Here is an 18,070-nt window from a genome sequence, read left to right on the forward strand (position 1 = left end):
TCCAGGATTTCACAGGGGAGGCCAGGGCTGGAAGCCGTCCTCCTGGACGCCAGAGCCAGAACTCTTTCTATTATGGGGTTGACTTCTCTGCCCCCCTGGGACGTCCTCAGAATATTGGGGTGGAGAACCTGTCCTGTTCCCAGACTTTAGGTCCACAGAGAGGTACCTCCGGCTCTAGCAGCTGCACCTTCCCACGGAAAGGCGTGGACCACTGCAACTCAGGTATACTGACGGCTTGTTAAGTGGCGGGCACTCACCTAGGCACCTGTGTACGTGCACTATTTCACTCGGTCCCTACAACAGCCCCACAGCGCCAGTCATCATCTCCAGCTGGAGATACTGCAGCTCAGGGAAGCTCGGTAACTTGCCCGGGGTCACACCAATGGTAAGGGGCAGAGCTGGGTCGCAAATTCAGTCTGACTCGAGGGCCTACACATTTAACCACCACACTCTCCTGCAAAGACCAGCCCAAAGGCAGGGCACCATCATGTGGTTTCCAGTAACTGAATACTTGGACCCAGGGGGCTGTGGGGTGGCAAGTGAGGAAGATGAGTGCTTTGCTGTCAAAGATTCAGCCTTTGCTGTCAGAGGTCATATGAGTTCTGCCACACAAGGGAAGCTTGAGTGCACAACTCTTAGCCACTCTTTCGTGAAACCGATCAGTCAACTACTTTATATCCAACTTTGTGCTTGAGGCACCTGACTAGGAACAGTCCCGAACCACCCAAAAGCCAGGCACAACGAGATCTTGTTCAATTTTTTTAAAGAATAATGTTTTTTTGGTTTTGGAGGGTTTTTTAACATCTTTATTGGAGTATAAATGCTTTACAATGGTGTGTTAGTTTCTGCTGTATAACAAAGTGAATCAGCTGTGCATATACCTATATCCCCATATCTCCTCCCTCTTGCGTCTCCCTTCCACCCTCCCTTATCGCACCCCTCTAGGTGGTCACAAAGCACTGAGCTGATCTCCCTGTGCTATGCGGCTGCTTCCCACTAGCCATCTATTTTACATTTGGTAGTGTATATATGTCCATGCCACTCTCTCACTTCGTCCCAGCTTACCCTTCCCTCTCCCCGTGTCCTCAAGTCCATTCTCTACATCTGTGTCTTTATTCCTGTCCTGCCCCTAGGTTCTTCAGAACCATTTTTTTTTCCTTTTTTTTTTAGATTCCATGTATATGTGTTAGCATACGGTATTTGTTTTTCTCTTTCTGACTTACTTCACTCTGTATGACAGACTCAAGCATTGATATATGTAATCATCAAGAGTATCAGAACCTTGCTGGGCTTCCTTAAATTTATTTTATAGTTTACTGATACGTTATTTTGAAACTACATTTGAAGGTTGAAGCATCTTAGGGCCTCTTAGTCCAGCTCTGTTAAAAAAAAGAACTTGTTTCCACTCAGTGCATAGAATCTCCCATAGTCAGATGGGCAACCAGGGATCAAGCTTTAATTTGAACGTACCATGTCTGACCCAGTTCCTAAAAGGGTGCCCACCTTTCAAAGTGATTTCTGAATTAGCCAGATCAATCAAAGCCAACTGACTGTATCTGCCACTCAACTCTGCAGGCGGACAGAAGAGAATGGAAAGCAAATTGTATTGATTTGACTGGATTAATCCTGACCTGTTAGACTGGGAAATGTCTGCTTTTCTTTTCTTTTCTTTTTTTTGTTTTTTGAATTTTATTTATTTTTATATACAGCAGACTCTATGACTTATCTATTTTATACATATTAGTGTATATATGTCAATCCCAATCTCCTAATATTTTATTTTCAAGGTTTTTCTGAAAACTGAGAAAGCACAAGGCTAGCCAAAGAGAAAGCAGGTTTATTAACTGCCCCTCAGAATTGAAGGAGAGAGCAAGAGAGCGAGAGCGAGAACGAGAGAAGAATTAAAAGTGGAAATGGAAAGTAGAACCAAAAATAAGTCTGCAGTAGAGCCCCTCCCACAGCCCGGTGCCCCCTGACCGCCCCAGCCCTGAAACCTGATCCTGGGCCCGGGCGGGGCCCCTTGGAGAAGGGGATTTACAGTAACAGGTAGAGCACTGCAAATCAGCCCCCAAACTCCCTTGGGTTCTGACTTGAAACTACAAATTCGACGTGTGAGGCACTGCAGCTTCCATGACACACGTGATGCTCACAGAAGCAGCTGCATTGTGAGCCGCTATAGGACCACACAGGCTATTGGGAAACTGAATAAAGGAGACGGCAGTGAAGCAATGGGCTTCTCCCTTCTCCCTGCAGGACAGGTGCCTGAGCGTACAGCCTCCACCCCTTCCTTGGAAGCTAAACTTTGATCACCTTTCTCCCATTCATCCTCACCCAGACATTTTTGTTAAACGCTTAAGCCAATGGTTCTCAAAGTGTGGTCCAAGGACGCCTAGGAGGACCTCCCTCTTCTAACCATATACCTCTAGGAGGCTGGATTTTCTCACACGCTTCAACCCCAAAAACCTATCACAACAGATTGGCTGTAGGAGCAGATGTAAGAATGTAAGTTCCTCTATTAAACCAGATATTTAAAGAACTTTGCGACAGATGTCAAACTGTGCACTCTTCTCACTAAATGCGTTCCGACTTGGAAAATACAGTTATTTCTCATTAAAAATATGTTATTTATGTTAAGATGTAGTGGGTTTTTTGATTATTATTCTTTTAGAATATCATAAATTTTTTTTAAAATTTCTCAGTTTTCCTTTCTAATATGATGAATATTGATAGATATAACCCAACAAAGTAGAAGCTCTTTGGGGTCTTCAACAATTTTCAAGACTGTAAAAGGGTCCTGAATCCAAATAGTTTGAGAAGAGCTGACTAAGGGAATCTAGGACCACACTGAACACAGTGGCACACTCCCACTCCCTGCCCCGGAGAGTATATGACCTCGGGCTGGTATGTAAATGACACACTCACAGTAGAAGTGATGTGAGTCCAGGATGGAGGAAGCAGCTGGCTCTTCCCATGTCATGCAGTTATGCACCTAAGCACACGTGGAGTGGGGCTGAGGATTTACAGTCAGGGGTACATCTTAGGGATAGAGATCAGAATAGGCAAGATAAAGGGAAATCCTCAGCTCTCTGTTCTCTTGAATGAGGTTTCATGGAGGAGATGGTGCTTTAGGGGTACCATGGTGGGAGAGCATACCAAACTATGCCTTTAATATCACTGCAGTTGTGTCTTAGAGACAGACAAGATACAGGAGAAACTCCTTTCTGTCTGCAAATATTCGAAAGCTTGAAATATTTCCCTAAGACAAAAATATCTAAGCAACACTCACCCCCATCTCCAGCTTCTAATCATAGGGCTATGCATCCTGCAAGTACATAATAGATTCATAATTGTTTTATGGAGGAAAAACTTATTTTCACAGGCTTTCAACTTGTCCTCACGACTGCTGCCCCACATGCTGTTCACGTCTTAGGCAATTCCCCCCAGTTTTTGGTGCTGCATGAGAATTCAGTGACTTAACACTCATCTGAGTCAAGGAATTAGGTACCGATTTGAGAAGAATAATACAAAAGGAATTGAGTTCTGATTTCACCTTTGTCATTAACTGTCTCTAGTGCCTGGGAAAGTCACTTTCTTTTCTGGGCCTCAGTTTGCCCACCTGTAAAATAAAAGGTATGGATTAGGTAAAGTCTAAGGTCCTTCCTCTTCTGACATCTTCTGACACAGGACCTTTTTAATGTTCCAATAACCGTGAGGGATTTGGTTAACATCTGCCAGGAAGAGTATAGATTAGTAATAGTATTGATATTTTAAACATGGAAAAGCTAAATGGGAATAGACATAGAGTTTGTGAGGGTAGGTGTTTCCCCAGGTGAATTCACCCTCTGCTTTATATGAGATAGAGGACAAACATAGCCGTTTTACAGCTACAAAAAGTTTAGGAAGCACACACTCAGTCATGCAATCCATCAACAAATATTTAGTGTGAACCTTGGATGTCCCCAGAATTGTGCTAAGTACTAGGCAAACAACGATGATCAAAAACAGACGTGAGCCCTGCCCTAGTGGAGGGCAGTCTAATGGGAGAGATGGAGATCAATCAAGTGACCACAGAGCCACGTGTGTAATTACAAACTGACATCAGTACTATAAAGAAAAGGAGCAAGGTGTCCTGAGGAGATATACCCAAATGACCTGACCTTGACTGCGGAATAAGGAAAAACTCATATGAGAAAGTAAGATCTAAGCTGAGAACCGAAGGATGAAGAGAGGGGGAAGCACAATCCAGAAAGGAGAAACTACCTGTGCAAAGCCCCCGTGGTAGGAGAGAGAGCATGGATCATTTGGGAAAAAACAAAAGAGGAAAGCCAATAAGGCTGGAATGCAGAGGGAAGTGGAGAGCGCTGGAAGTTGAGGCAGAAGAAATAGTCAAGGTCAGATAATAAAGGGAGTTGTAAACAGTATTAAGAATGTGGGTCCTTATTTTACCCTGAAAGGGAAAGTGACACATCATTGAAGGGTTTAAGCAAGGGGAGAGTCATGATCAGATTGGTGTTTGAAAATAATCACTTGGGATACAAAGTGGAGAACAGTTTGGAGAATGGATATTAGAATATCAACAAGGCGCTTGTTCGGAGCCCAGGAGAGACAAGATGGAAGCTTGAACCAGACAGTTGCTGCTGCTGCTGATGCAAATGGAGAGAAGTTAGCAGATTACAAAGATGTTTATGAAGAAAAATCTGGAAGACCTGCTAATAGATTGGACATCGGTTGGTAAGGGAGAGGGAGGAACCAACAAGTTACTTCTAGGTGTCTGGCTTGTATGTTAGGTTAGATGGTGGTCCCCTTGCTGAGTTAGGGTGCCATGTCACTGGATGAAGCTGAGACGAGAGAAAGAAGATGATGAGTTTAGTCTCCAATAAAAAATCAATTACATAAATTGGGGGCCCAGTGCAAAATGAAAATGTGGAGCCTCTTGTTCAACAATTGTTAAGAATTTCAAGACAGTGACAACAGAGCAAAGGCAGGGCCCTTCCAATCATGGGGCCCTCTGAGTGACTACACAGATCACATGTCCTGCTCGGACACACTAGGTTTAATGTGTCAGCCATCCAGGGAAATTTGAGTAAACTAAATCCCATCAGAGGGACAGCCCTGGAGCTGAAGGACTCTATCTGTGCCCCAGGCTCAGGAACCCACTAGTTATTCTAGGTAGTCATGCAGACAGAGCAGAGACAGCTGTATCCTCTGGGTGGCAAGGACTCCAACACCTGGTGTCCTGGCCCCTGTAGCCAAATCTCTCATATGAGAAGTTACAGAGCACAGTGTCCGTCCCCTAAGGAAAATCCAAATTGCTTGATATGGCGCCACCGTTGTACAAAGGGGAATTCCACATTGGCTGTCCAAAGATCAGCCCTTCCGCTGTGGTTTGCAGCGTCTGCCGGCCACAGTCCTCGGAAGGGCACCCACTCCAGTTTGCATAACCCTTGCTTGATTCGGCCTAGGGGCCAGCCCCAACTCAGGCTCCTTTTAAGGCTCTGACCCACCAGGACTTTATTCTGAAGCACCTCAACCACAAGGCCAAAGTCAAAGACAGAACCCTGTCCCCTGGGGTCCCACCTGGCCCCACTTGGGGGGTGTGATGCCACACTCTGTGCTCTTGACCAGGCCTGTTGCAGCAAAGCCCCTGAGGAAGCCTCGGTCCAGGGAGCTGAGGAAGCCTCGGTCCAGGGAGCTGAGGAAGCCTCGGTCCAGGGAGCTGAGGAAGGTAATTCAAGGGAATACTAGAAATTTCAAGCTGGGGAAACTATTGTACGTTCTAGATGTCCTGAAGAAGAAGAAATGAAACTCCCATTATCAGCCTTAAAATAATGATTACAAATGAGCACACAGGAGCCAAGCCCCCAAGGGATTCTTCATTGAGACAGTCAGCTCCCTTGTCCTGGGTGGGCACCTTCCCACCTGCTCTGCCTGCATCACTGACCTGCCTGCTACGCTTGTGGTGGCCCTGTTGACAGGCAAGCTGGCTGAACCCTGAGTCCAGCAAGCTCAGATTCCATAGCCTTCTCTTTGTGACTCCATTGCAGCCCCACAGGGCTCCCAGTCTGTTCCCCACTCTTGGGTCTGAGCGGCAGAATTGTTGCAAGATACAGGACAGTTATACCAAGAAGGCTGCCATTTTGCTGAGCATGAGGTTAGCTGCGAGGTGATTCCTTATAAGCTCTTGTGCACTGTAGACCGCACCCTCCAAAATCTGTTCACAATTCTTGTCTGTCCGGAGTCATCTGCAGCTAAAGTGGTGAAACTCATAAATGGAGCTTTCCAGAAAAATTATTAGGATCTGCCGGGCTGATATGCCTTTGGACCTTTAGACTCTACCCAAGTCCCTCCTCCCTGACATCCTACAACAATTCATAGAAAAGCAGGAAGGCAGAAAAGCTGGGTTCTGGATGACATTGGAGTGCTGTACTAGCCTTGGACTGCCTACCTCTGAACTTCTTGTCATGGAAGACCAAAAAATAATATCCCTTTCCTTTTTAAGCCATGGTGAGTCAGATTTTCTTTCTTTTGCAGCTGAATATGAACATTAGGGAATATTCTGGAGCAGGGATGGAAGAGAAGAGGTATTTCCCCTCCCACACTTTCCTCTGATTTCCCAGTGAGTCCCCAAGGAAAAAAATTCATTTAAATTCAATTTAATAGGCATGTGTTGGACACTTGCTATGATTCTAGATCTGAGGGAAAATTGGGCTCAGACCATTTGCTCTCAAGGAGCTCACAGTCTAACGAGTGGCATTTGTGTTGTCTTGAAATCCACAGGGCCAAATGGTCCCAGACTGACACATCATCCATCCACAGGTGCCTGCTCGCTCACTTTCTTCCCTACTTGGGCTCTTCTCTTGGACTGAAACCCCAACTCAAATCTAACATGCAGACTGTTGACATTTATGTCACATGACCTATGAGTTTGGGACTTTTCCCAGTGAATCCTAACGACTTTTCAGATGAATGGTACCTTCACAGTCTTGAGAAATAGGAATCATCTTTGTTGTTCTTGTTGTTTGGTCAATATATAAGCAAAGGGTCTTAACTTTTCCCAAGATGTTCACACGTATTCTCTTGTGTCAGCTTGACATCAGTCCTATGAGATATGTGGATAGGGAAGATATTGTTATCTCCATTTCTAAATTAAGTAATTGCATCAAGGAAGTTGCCTAAATGGTCTCTGACCATTTAGATTCTGAAAATTTTGAGATGAGAGAGGACAACAATTTCAAATCAACAGAGAAAGGATGAAAAATTCCACAAATGGCTTGAGGTAATTGGCAACATTTACCAAACATTCCAAAACAAATAAGGAAGTCAGAGCCTAACCCTTACCCTACCTAATAGCTTATGGAATAAAGAAAGATAGAAATGGCTCTTGCCCACCTCCCTTCTCCTGCCATTATGTGCATGTGTGCGTGCATGCGTGTCTCTGTGTGTGTGTGTGTATTTAATATTTCAAATTGTAAGAAGAAAGTGGAAGAGATACTGCCTACCTTCCTGTGTTGCTCTGAGTGTTTGCCCACGCCCAGACCAGCCCTGGTCCAGGCTCACAGGGTACTCTGCTATGCCCATCCCAACAGAGAAAAAAGGAAGTTGTGTCCCTGGCACCTTCCACAGGCCAGACCCTGTACTCGGCTCCAGACACACAAAAGATAATGAAACAGTGTCCTGTTTCAGGGAGCTCACAGCTGATTGGCTGAGGCAGTTGTGCACATGGATGACAGCGACATTTGTTGTAGACGTAGTAGTGGAGAAAAGCACATGGCACAGTGGCAAACAAAGGTAAGAGGGGGATCTGTGCTGCCTGGGTCCAGAAGTAGGGCCTCGTAGTCTGCCCTGGGTTTGGGTCCTCTGGCCTGACTGGTCGGCCAGACTGAGTCAGTACCCAGAACACCCAGCTCAGAGAGGGGTCAGTCCTACGGGCTGAAGCAGACACAGCCCAGAAAACCCAGGAGCCAAGAGGGAAGGAGTAGGGTGGAAGGGGTGCAAAACCCAGCCCCTAACCCCTTCCCTATTCTTTCTCGTGGCAAAACTCAGAACTCCTAAGGCCAGTGTAAATCTGGCAGGAGCAGCAATTCCTGAGTCAGCTCCATAACTATTTCTTTTTTTTTTTTTTTATTTGATTTAAGTACAGTTGATTTATAATGTGTTAATTTCTGCTGTACAGCAAAGTGATTCAGTTATACATATATGTATACTTTTTCATATTCTTTTCCATTATGGTTTATCACAGGATACTGAATATAGTTCCCTTCCACGCCTATTTCTAAAGGTTCTTTCTCCCTTTGTGATTCTTAGGCTTCTGCATCAACACTCCCCAAAGGGTTGGGAAGAGAGACTACAGTCCCCTGATCCTGACCCACAAAGCACATCCGCAGCCTGGGCTCTCTGCCTCCTCCCTCCCACTCCCTCCAGCCCAGCCCCAGAATGTCTGCCTCCCTTGTCTGGTGCAGTGAGCTTCTTTAATGGGGCACGCTCAGAGCCAGGGCCACATGAGGTATCCCAGTGCAGATGCAAGAAGGCAAGAAAATAACAGAAACACTGGAGATATCCTACTTCTGGATCCACTTGTTACCTCCGCAGGCCCCATCCCATGTGAAGCCCAAAGGTCCCCAGCAGACAGAAGGCAGGTACTGCTGTCCCATTGGGATAGATGGAAAACAGACACAGGGAGGTCAGGTGACTTGCCCTGGGTTTGAGTGGCAGAGCCCCGGCCTCCTGTCCCCCCAGATCAGAGCTATTCAGTGGGGCAGTGGGAGGAGCCCCTGCAGAAGGGGGAGGTCAAGGCACAATCAAAGGACTCCCAGACTTTCTTCATATCTGTAGAAGTAATGTCACCACACCATCCTTTCCTTCTAGCGGTAGTGCAACATTCCTCACCATATCTGGCTACTCTGCCCCTATACACATACACACACACACACACACACACACACACACGCTTACATGTGCAAATCCAAAGCAAGACAACTAAGGCTTCTTTGGAAGGGGGACAAGGGATAGGTAAGAGAGGAGAAAAGGGCCTCCTGTCCAGCCTTCATGGAATCCCAACTTATTTTCTTTGTTATTTTTACTTCTTCCTCCCCATCTTTCAAATATAAGTCTCCAGCCACTGAAACTCACAACCCAGAAGAAACCTAGTGACTCTTTAATCCAAATTTTCCATTCTGCACACTGGGGTCAGTGTAGAATAGGGAAAGGAGCACAGCCTGAGTATCAGGCAGGCCTGGGTGCAAATTCTGGCTCCCTCACTCAACACCCATGTGCAGGGTACTTAATATCTGTGTGCCTCAGTTTGCTCACTGTAAAATGGAGATGAGGGTCATGGTGACTGGCAGGTACAGCTTCCAGTAAGCGTGGACTACTCTTACTAATTCCCCCTGAGGATGTGGCTAGCCAAGGAGGTTGGAGACATGGATCTGAGAGTCTAAATGAATCCAGGGCCAGAGAAGGAACCTGGAGCACATCTGACACCCTTGCCTGTCCAGTGGGAAGCTGGCCTCTTTAAGGAGTAGTCTTGGAACATAAAATGAAAGAACCAGAAGGCAGCTTTGAGGATATTTAGCTCACACTCCTGTTTTCATTTGGGGAAGCTGAGGCCTGGAGAGCTGAGGTGACTTCCCAATCCAGTAAGGAGAAGCCTTGAGTATCAACCCAGGTTGGGGAGGGGGACCCAGTTATTTCGCAATCTCAGTGTATTCTGGAATGGCCAATTTGTCCACGTCACTGTGACCTAGGAACACGTGAATGGAACCCACAACTGTGGGTCCCTGCGCACAGAACAGCTGTTCACCCCAGGAAATCAACTTTTTTTTTTTTTTATTATTAAGAGAAGCTGAAAAATTATTTTAAAAGGGAGAGAGAGGTAGCTTCTCCTAAAAATAGCCATATGCAGAAGTTCATTTTTCAACCATCTCTTTTGCTTACGATGCAAAATTAAAAACTTTGAGTAAGAGTTTCAACGAATGCAAAGTTGGAGAGGTCTAGGGAAGGGAGGGGCTTTAATCAGAAGAAACTTTTGCCAGGAAATCTGTGACACTGTGGCTTTTTATGAATGGCGAGGCCCCACAATATAAAAGGGGGACACAGTAGGTGAAGGTCTACACAACAGGGGCTTGCTCTTGCAAAACCAAACCACAAGCCTGACTGAACGAAGAAGGCAGAACTCCACAATGCCCAGCTCAGCACTGCTCTGTTGCCTGATCTTCCTGGCCGGGGTGGCGGCCAGCCAACACCAGGGCACCCAGTCTAAGGACAGCTGCATCCACTTCCCAGACAGCCTGCCCCACATGCTCCGGGAGCTCCGAGCTGCCTTCAGCAACGTGAAGACTTTCTTTGTGAGTATGATGCCCTCCTGTCCTTCCTTCCTCCCTGGGACTGCCTGACAAGGCATTCTGCCGGAGCTTATAAAACCTCCTTTTCATTCACCTCCACCCCCAACACCCATTCCCCCCAAACTGAAATTCTTAAGAGTCCTTGGTCAAGCTGTGGGTTCAGTGAGCCAGTCTAAGCCCTGGTGCTGCAGCAAATTGTGCAGGAAAAGCTCCCTTCAAAAAGGTATCTCTCCCATCTCTCCTATGCTCGGAAATTTGTATAAGAATTCTCTGGAGCTCAATACTTCATAGGCTGGGAGAGATCACGAAGGGTCTGATTGGAGGTGAAGATGTTCCCCATACCCTGTGGCAGGAAACATAAGTTGCCTCAGCTTAGAGGGCTTCCAGAACCTGAAAGACTGATGGTTTGGGGTAGCACCCTACAGGGGGAAACCTGCATTAGGAGATGGTTCCCACTCCCAGAGAATTTTCAGTGCTGCAGCTGGATGTCAGCAGCGGGTAGACAGAAAAGCAAAGGGCGCCAAGGGGTTGGTATGGGGACCCTTGCACATGTGACACAGTTTTGCAGAAAGAGCAGGACCCAGGCAAGCTTCTGCCTTGCCTTCAAAATCAGCCAGATTTTTTAAAGAACTTGATCCCAGGGGGAAGGACTTGATTTAACTAAGAGTTCCAGCACCATTGAATGTCCTGTTTTGAAAGCTCTCTTTTCCATTTTGGGGCCAGGTCTGCATTGATTAAAAAATCAAAAACTCTATAAATAAAAGGGCATGAGAGAAACAGTCATTTTCAGTATTTCCCCAAACCTTGGGTTCATTCTCCTTGTGTTCTTCTTGCAGCAAATGAATGACCAGCTGGACAACTCGTTGTTGAGCCAGTCTCTGCTGGAGGACTTTAAGGTGAGGGCTGGGTGGGGACGGGGGTGCGGTGTGCAGCATGACTAAGGGCGCCTCTGCTTCTTGCCTGCAAGGAGCTGGGTCCGTTTCCCTCACTTTGAAAAGGAGAAGTGGGAAGATCTTAACTCAGCACATAGCCAGTAGCTGGAGGGGGCTTGTTACCAAGGGCTTGGTCCTGGGGGGAGGTGGCCACTTAAGAAGGTCCCCGGGGACAAAGCCATCCTCTCAAGCAGTAGCTCTTCCTCCCGGGTCACCACCCACCCTGGCTTCCGCCCTTAGGGTTACCTGGGTTGCCAAGCCTTGTCGGAGATGATCCAGTTTTACCTGGAGGAGGTGATGCCACAGGCTGAGAACCACGGCCCCAACATCAAGGAGCACGTGAACTCCCTGGGGGAGAAGCTGAAGACCCTCAGGCTGAGGCTGAGGCGCTGTGTGAGTAGCAGGCCAGCTCTTTCCCTTGCAGGCGGCTCTCTCTTCTCTGGGGTCTTCTGGAAACATCCTCCCCAAACCCGGTTCCCACCCGGAGACACAAAGACACAGGCCGACAGGCGCCCTCTCCCTCCGGCCAGGCGCCGAAGTCGCATCACTTGCTCATTTCTCTCTGAACGGGGGGGTGGGGTGGCTGCTAGGCATTTACATGTGAAGGTTTGCAATAGCTTTCCTGTTATTTGTGAGTCATTTGTGGGTTATTAGCTATTCCCCTCTCTCTACATGAAAGGGGCCCAGAGCTTCAGTCAGGGCTCCCTCGTCCCTGGGGACCTAGGACCTGGGCCCCGCAGGAGGGGCCAGAGGTAAGGGTCCCGGGAGAGGAAACTCCACTTCCCTCTTCTTCTTAACATTTTGAGAGCAGAGCTTCAAGTGGAGTCCAAATGACTGACAGGATTTTCTCTGGCATTTTAGAGGGGCCACGGGGCTACTCGGCCCCAAGCTAGTGTCTGTGAATAATCCCCCAGGATCATTTATTTCTCCAACTGAAATGATACCCTCACCACTGGTTTCCTTTGTTCCCTCACTGGTGTTGAGAAATCATTTGGGCTGTGTTTGTAGAAGAGGACCATGCAACGGGTTTGGCCGGCAGGGCTGAGACTGTGTCTCTGCTCCTCGGACACTTAGAAATGGTCCTCGGGGCTGGGACTGAAGGAGAGGGACAGGACAAAAGCAGGAAAGGACAGAAGGGCTGGCTCAGGCTCTGCTCGGCGCTGGGACGTGCCAGGGAAGGAACCTCCAAAACCTGGGTGTTTGATGCAGCCTTGTAAGCGGCTGGGAGCAGCTCCTAGGGAAACACAAGTAATCTGCCTGGGCTGCGTTTCTTCTCTGTCTGGTGCGGAAGGAGGAGGTAGGCCATAGTCCTCACAGGAGCTGTGGAGAGTAGCCATCCAAGAAGAGTCTGGCCTCTTCCTGCTCCCGGGTTGTCCCCCAAGCACAATGGACCCAGGACCCAGGCGCCAGTGTTGTTCACACTTTCTCTTTCCTTCCACAGCATCGATTTCTGCCCTGTGAAAACAAGAGCAAGGCAGTGGAGCAGGTGAAGAGTGTCTTCAATAAGGTGAGCCTGGGCTGCTGGCAGGGAGGGTCTGGGGACCATGACCTCTGCCCACTCCCAAGGGGCTGAGGTTGGCAGGTGCTCAGCAGGCCCTGAACTTCCCTCGGAGGGAGTGTGGGAACCCGAAAAATGGTGTGACCTCCTCAGCCAGTGAGGAGCTGCCATCTCAGTTCTGTTTGTTTTCTGTGAAGTGTTTTGGGGGGTTTCTAAATGACTGCTCCCCGCCTTTGCAGGCCTGCGGGTTGGGCTGGCCAGCCAGCTGTGAACACAGTGAGCTGGGTGCTGGGGAGAGTGACAGAGGAAACAGAAAGTAGCTTGTTGGGAATCAAGTCTGAAGCCACACGTGCAGGAAGCCGACACACGAACGTGCACTTACAAACACACCCAGGGGTGCAGCCTGAACTCCCCCAAACTCAGAGCAGGAAGCAGAGTTCTCCCTTATGTGGACTTGGTCCCCCTCTCTTTCCACCTGCCAGTCATAGCTCCCAAGGTGCCTGAGAATGTCAGCTCTCAAACCAAGTGGGGTTTCACTCTTCCAACTGTCCATGAATTCTTCTACCACATTTCCCAGAAGCCATGGGGCCTATGTCCTCTTCATGGGCTGGACACAGACACTGGGCAGGGTTCCAACATCAGGGGGCATGAATCCCCCGACAGTAGGCCAGAGCAGCAGGGCTGGACCTTCTCAATCCAGGGGTGGGGGAACATAAACACAAAAAAGGCTCCCTTCTCTCCTTCTCTCAATGTCTTGCTTTCAAAGTGGTTCCTCTAATGTCTTTTCATCAAATTTTGAATAAGCATCATGTGAGCACATGACCTTTAAAATTGTTGAAAAGGCACCATTTGAAAGACTGTGCTTTGCAAAAGTGAATGTTCCTCTTGCTGCCTACTGGCCGTGGTCCAGGCCAATGCACAGCCTTTCCTGACAGCGGGGCATATCTTCAGGTCCCCAGGGTCTGTCCTTCATCTCCCAACACAAGGGAGCTGGTACAGCTTCTGGGTCCCAGGGTCATGACCATCCAAGCGGAGGACCCACTTACTTGCTCAGATGGGGTTTTCACTAAACATTTCTTACCTCCCTACACAGCTCCAAGAGAAGGGTGTCTACAAAGCCATGAGTGAGTTTGACATCTTCATCAACTACATAGAAGCCTACATGACAACAAAGATGAAAAACTGAAGCATTCTAGTGAAGAAAACATCCAGGATGGCGACTCTACTAGACTCTAGGGCATAAACTGAAGATCTTCGAAATCTGATCCAGGGTTCTGGGAGAGCAGAACCAGCTCCCTGGAAAACCCTATTGTACCTCTCTCCTAGAATATTTATTACCTCTGATACCTCAACTCCCATTTCTATTTATTTACTGAGCTTCTCTGTGAAATATTTAGAAAGAAGCCCAATATTATACATTTTTTTCAATATTTATTATTTTCACCTGTGTTTAAGCTGTTTCCATAGGGTGATACCCTATGGTATTCGAGTGTTTTAAGAGAAATCGTAAGTTATATAAGGAAAAAAAATTGTTCCTTGTGGAGTCAACTGCAGCTTCATTTCCAAGCCTAACCACACTTGACAGCTGTTGGGCTATTTTCCCTGATCTCCCTCTAATTTCTCTTGTCCCTGGGCCTGGGGCTCCCGGAGTGTTACAAAGACTCTTATGCTCGTAAGAAGAGAAACTAGGGAGCCCCTTTGACAATTAATATTCCAGTGGCTCTGAGGGATTCCCCTGACCTCATTCCCCCGCCACTTCATTCTTGAAAGCTGTGGCTGGCTTGTTATTTATAACAACCTAAAATTGGTTCTAATAGAACTCAGTCTGAACTAGAAGCAATTCAATTCCTCTGGGAATGTTACATTGTTTGTCTGTCTTCATAGCAGATTTTAATTTTGAATAAATAAATGGGTCTTATTAAAATCATGTTATGGTGTCAGTTGACTTCTGTCTGGCTAAAAATATTCTCTCAAAGTTTCCAAGATAGAAGAGAGTAGATGAATGAATTCTACATTCCAGAGAAAGAAAGCCAGCTACCCTCTCCCAGAAAACAGGAAACCTCCAAATCTGATCAGGGAAAAGCTGTTACCCCTTCAAAAGTCAATAGCAAAGACCACCATATTCCTCCCCTAAACTCAGTCCTTTAAAGAATCATCCTTCATGATCATGCTGATTTTCAAGATTCTGTACATACCAAAATTAAAAAGTAAGGCAGAGGAAGTTTTTCAGTGTGTTTTAGGTTTTGGTGGTTATTTTGTTTGTCTTCTTTTTTGTTATCGTTGTTTGCTCCTTCAAGTTCCAAAGTTCCAGGGGCGAATATTAATTTGCCTGTGTTATTGTGAGGATTAAGATAAAGTGCTGCGTGTCTCCGGACTCTAGGAGATGGTCCTAGTGCACACAGTTGGCTGTTATTAGTATTCACACCTAAAATCTTCTACCAAATCCTCCTGGAGCTGAGCAGAGGCAACAGGTTGGACCTAATAGAGTGGAATATAAGCAAATGAGCCCACTTGATAGGCTACACAAGGATTAAAGCTGCTGCATTTCTGTTCTCTCCTTGAGCCGCCAGACAAATGTGAGATAGACTGCTGACTGCGGTCTGTTAGGCGGGGCATGGTGGCTGGGGAAGCCCTACTCAAAGCCCTATGACTTGAGGTGGAGAGGGGAAAGAATGGGCTGAGTAAACACTGATCCCCCTCACACTCTGCCCAGGCAACCCTGGTCTGGGGAAGGGTGGGAGCCGAGTGGCTGTGGTCAGTTTTTCAGTAAGACCTGACTCACTTCGGTTAAAGCAACCATAGGAAGGAAGTGGGAAGGATCAAAGCTGAAATTCTGAGATGAAAGATTAGGGTTAAGAATGGAGGCTAGCTGAAGACAGTGAGAGAGGGAGGAAAGTTCTCCATACTGAAATGGAGAAGAAGCCATGAGCCCCTCAGCCGGGAAGGTTTAGGCGGTTAGGGGTCTCTGGCAGGCAATGTACGTTGACTTTGGTTTGAGGTTGGCACCTCACGTGAGGGATGTGGGCATCTGAAACCAATAGATAGAAACTCACCTGGAGAAGCCGCATAGCTGACAAGATGCTGACAAAAACTACAATTTCTTGAGCACTTATTTTGAGCGAGTCAGTACTAGGCATGAATGTATCAGTTATACTATATGGTATCTTATTGGTATTTTCTGTAAGAGGGAACTGATGCTCAGAAATGTTGATAGGGCTCGGCCATGTGGGTGATGTGGAGAAGGGACAAGTGAGACTAGCAGCATAAAATGCCTTTCCCTTTGTATCAATTATCTATTGTTGCCCTGCAAATTTAGCAGCTTAAAACCATAAACGTTTATTATCTCACAGTTTCTTTAAGTCAGGAATCTTGGAGCAACAAGGGTCTCTAATGAGGCTGTAGTCAAAATGACAGCCAGGGCGGCAATCATTTGAAGTCTCGACTGGGACTGGACAATTCACATCCACGATGGCACATTCACAGGGCTGTTGGCAGGAGACCTCAGTCCCTCACTGGCCATTGGCAGGTAGCCTTGGCTCCTTGCCACATGAGCTTCTCTGCACGGTTTCTTGAGTGTCTTCACGACATGGCAGCTGTCTTCCTGAGCCAATGATCCAAGAGACAGGGCAAGGGGGAAGTCATGGTATCTTTTAGATCTAATCTCAGAAATCTCATACCATCACTTCTGCCACATTCCATTTGTTAGAAGGGCATTGATAAGGATAGCCCATATTCCAGGGGAGAGGAATTAGATTCCACCTTCTGAAGGGAAGAGTATCAAAGAATCTGTGGACATGTTTTAAAACTACTACACCCTTTTAAGTATTCAGAAGAAATAGCTTTGAGCTGGTTGGCACATCAGACTCCTTGATTGGTGAGGAGAAGGGGAAGATTTGGGTAGGCATCAGAGTGCATGGACGGGTCAGCATCATGGACACTGCCCTCCTTCAGTTCTCTCTTATAGGTTCAATCTAATATAGTTACTTCTCTGAGCCTCAGTGTCTCATCTGGAAAACTAGCAAAACTTCTTTCCCTTTTTCCAGTGTTATGGACTGAATGTGTCTCCTCAAAATTCATATGTTAAAGCCCTAACCCCCAGTGTGATGGTATTTGGAGATGGGTCCTTTGGGAGGTACTTAGGATTAGATGAGGTCATAAGGGTGGGGTACTCATGACGGGATTAGTGCCCTTATAAGGAGAGACGTAGACAGCTCACACATGTGTGCTCTCTCTCTCTTTCCCCCCGCCTGCCCCTCCCCCCATCATCCCAAGCACAAAAAGGGAGATTGCGTGAGAACACAGTAAGATGTCTGTACCCACCTGCCAAAAGAACAGGCTTCAGAAGGAAACCTACCTTGCCAGCACCTTAATCTTGAACTTCCAGCCTCTAGAACTGTGAGAAAATTAATTTCTCTTGTTTAAGACTCTCAGCCTCTGGTATTTTGTTATGGCACCCTGAGCTGACTGATAAGCCAGATGTCATATAAGAGTCAAATGGAGTGTCAGGTATGAAGGTGTACATGTGTTTTGGATAGGAAGTGTACAGATGAGGTTTGGATGTGGATTTTTTTTCAAATCTTTATTCTCTAAGAAGAGCAACCACCTCATTTCCTCCCTTGTCCATCGGTCCCCTCAAGCAGAGTTTGGTTGTCAGTGGAGAAAGAGAATTTCTGTCTGTGGTCCCAGTTGCTGAAGTGAGGAGGGTGGGACCAGTAAGAGGAGCTCCCCTAATCTATGATGGCAGAATGGTTACCCTATCTGACCACTGGCAGAATCAGACAGAGAGAAAGCAAATGAGTTCTTCCATCCTGGGAGTGAGGCACAATCTGGAAGGAAGAGAATGAGATCAGAGACAGAAAGAAAGAGGAAAGAGGAGGACTGGCCAGATGGCAGAAGCTGCCCATTCCATGGCATGTTTCCCCTCAAAACACTTGTGTGAGTGTATTTAATTGTGGAACATGGGAACCAGCTCTAGGCCTAGGGTGAATTAGGAAAATCAGACATAGCACTACAAGGAAATAGGAGCTGGAGCATAAGAACATATACCCAGAATTTAAAATGGCAGGAAGATCTTTGGACTTGCATAAGCTACAGAACCGGCTACAGAATGAACCTGTCAACTCTGTGTCTCTGAGTGGTTGGTGGGTCCCAGGTGTTATGTGTCCCATTATTCATATCTTTTTTTAAAAAAAAAGAAGCTAGTTTTTAAAATTTTTTACTTATTTACTTATTTAAAGCAGCTAGGTTTTTAAAAATATATTTATTTATTCATTTATTTATTTTTGGCTGCCTTGGGTCTT

General features: G+C 46.8%; 1 protein-coding gene across 2 annotated transcripts; it reads left to right on the top strand.

The window, feature by feature from the left end:
- The first annotated feature begins 5,701 nt into the window (after positions 1-5,701).
- On the top strand, positions 5,702-16,100 carry IL10 (interleukin 10). 2 transcript variants are annotated; one of them, XM_082350665.1, is made up of 5 exons: positions 5,702-10,343; positions 11,177-11,236; positions 11,513-11,665; positions 12,714-12,779; positions 13,864-16,100. In XM_082350665.1, the coding sequence occupies exons 1-5, from the start codon at positions 10,179-10,181 to the stop codon at positions 13,954-13,956; spliced, it is 537 nt and encodes a 178-aa protein (XP_082206791.1). In that variant the 5' UTR covers positions 5,702-10,178; the 3' UTR covers positions 13,957-16,100. The 2 variants fall into 2 exon arrangements, with proteins under 2 accessions (XP_082206791.1, XP_082206790.1); XM_082350664.1 differs by lacking the exon at positions 13,864-16,100 and having other exon boundaries at positions 11,513-12,804.
- Positions 16,101-18,070: the final 1,970 nt, after the last annotated feature.

This window comes from Balaenoptera borealis, assembly GCF_965194805.1.
Source record: "Balaenoptera borealis genome assembly, chromosome: 1".
Lineage (NCBI taxonomy): Eukaryota > Metazoa > Chordata > Mammalia > Artiodactyla > Balaenopteridae > Balaenoptera > Balaenoptera borealis.

Bases quoted from the DNA above. Each gene is read 5' to 3' on its own strand.
- IL10 (XM_082350664.1), top strand. From the start codon at position 10,179: ATGCCCAGCTCAGCACTGCTCTGTTGCCTGATCTTCCTGGCCGGGGTG. The intron at 10,344-11,176 runs GTGAGTATGATG...TTCTTCTTGCAG, and splicing joins GCAACGTGAAGACTTTCTTT to CAAATGAATGACCAGCTGGA. The intron at 11,237-11,512 runs GTGAGGGCTGGG...TTCCGCCCTTAG, and splicing joins CTCTGCTGGAGGACTTTAAG to GGTTACCTGGGTTGCCAAGC.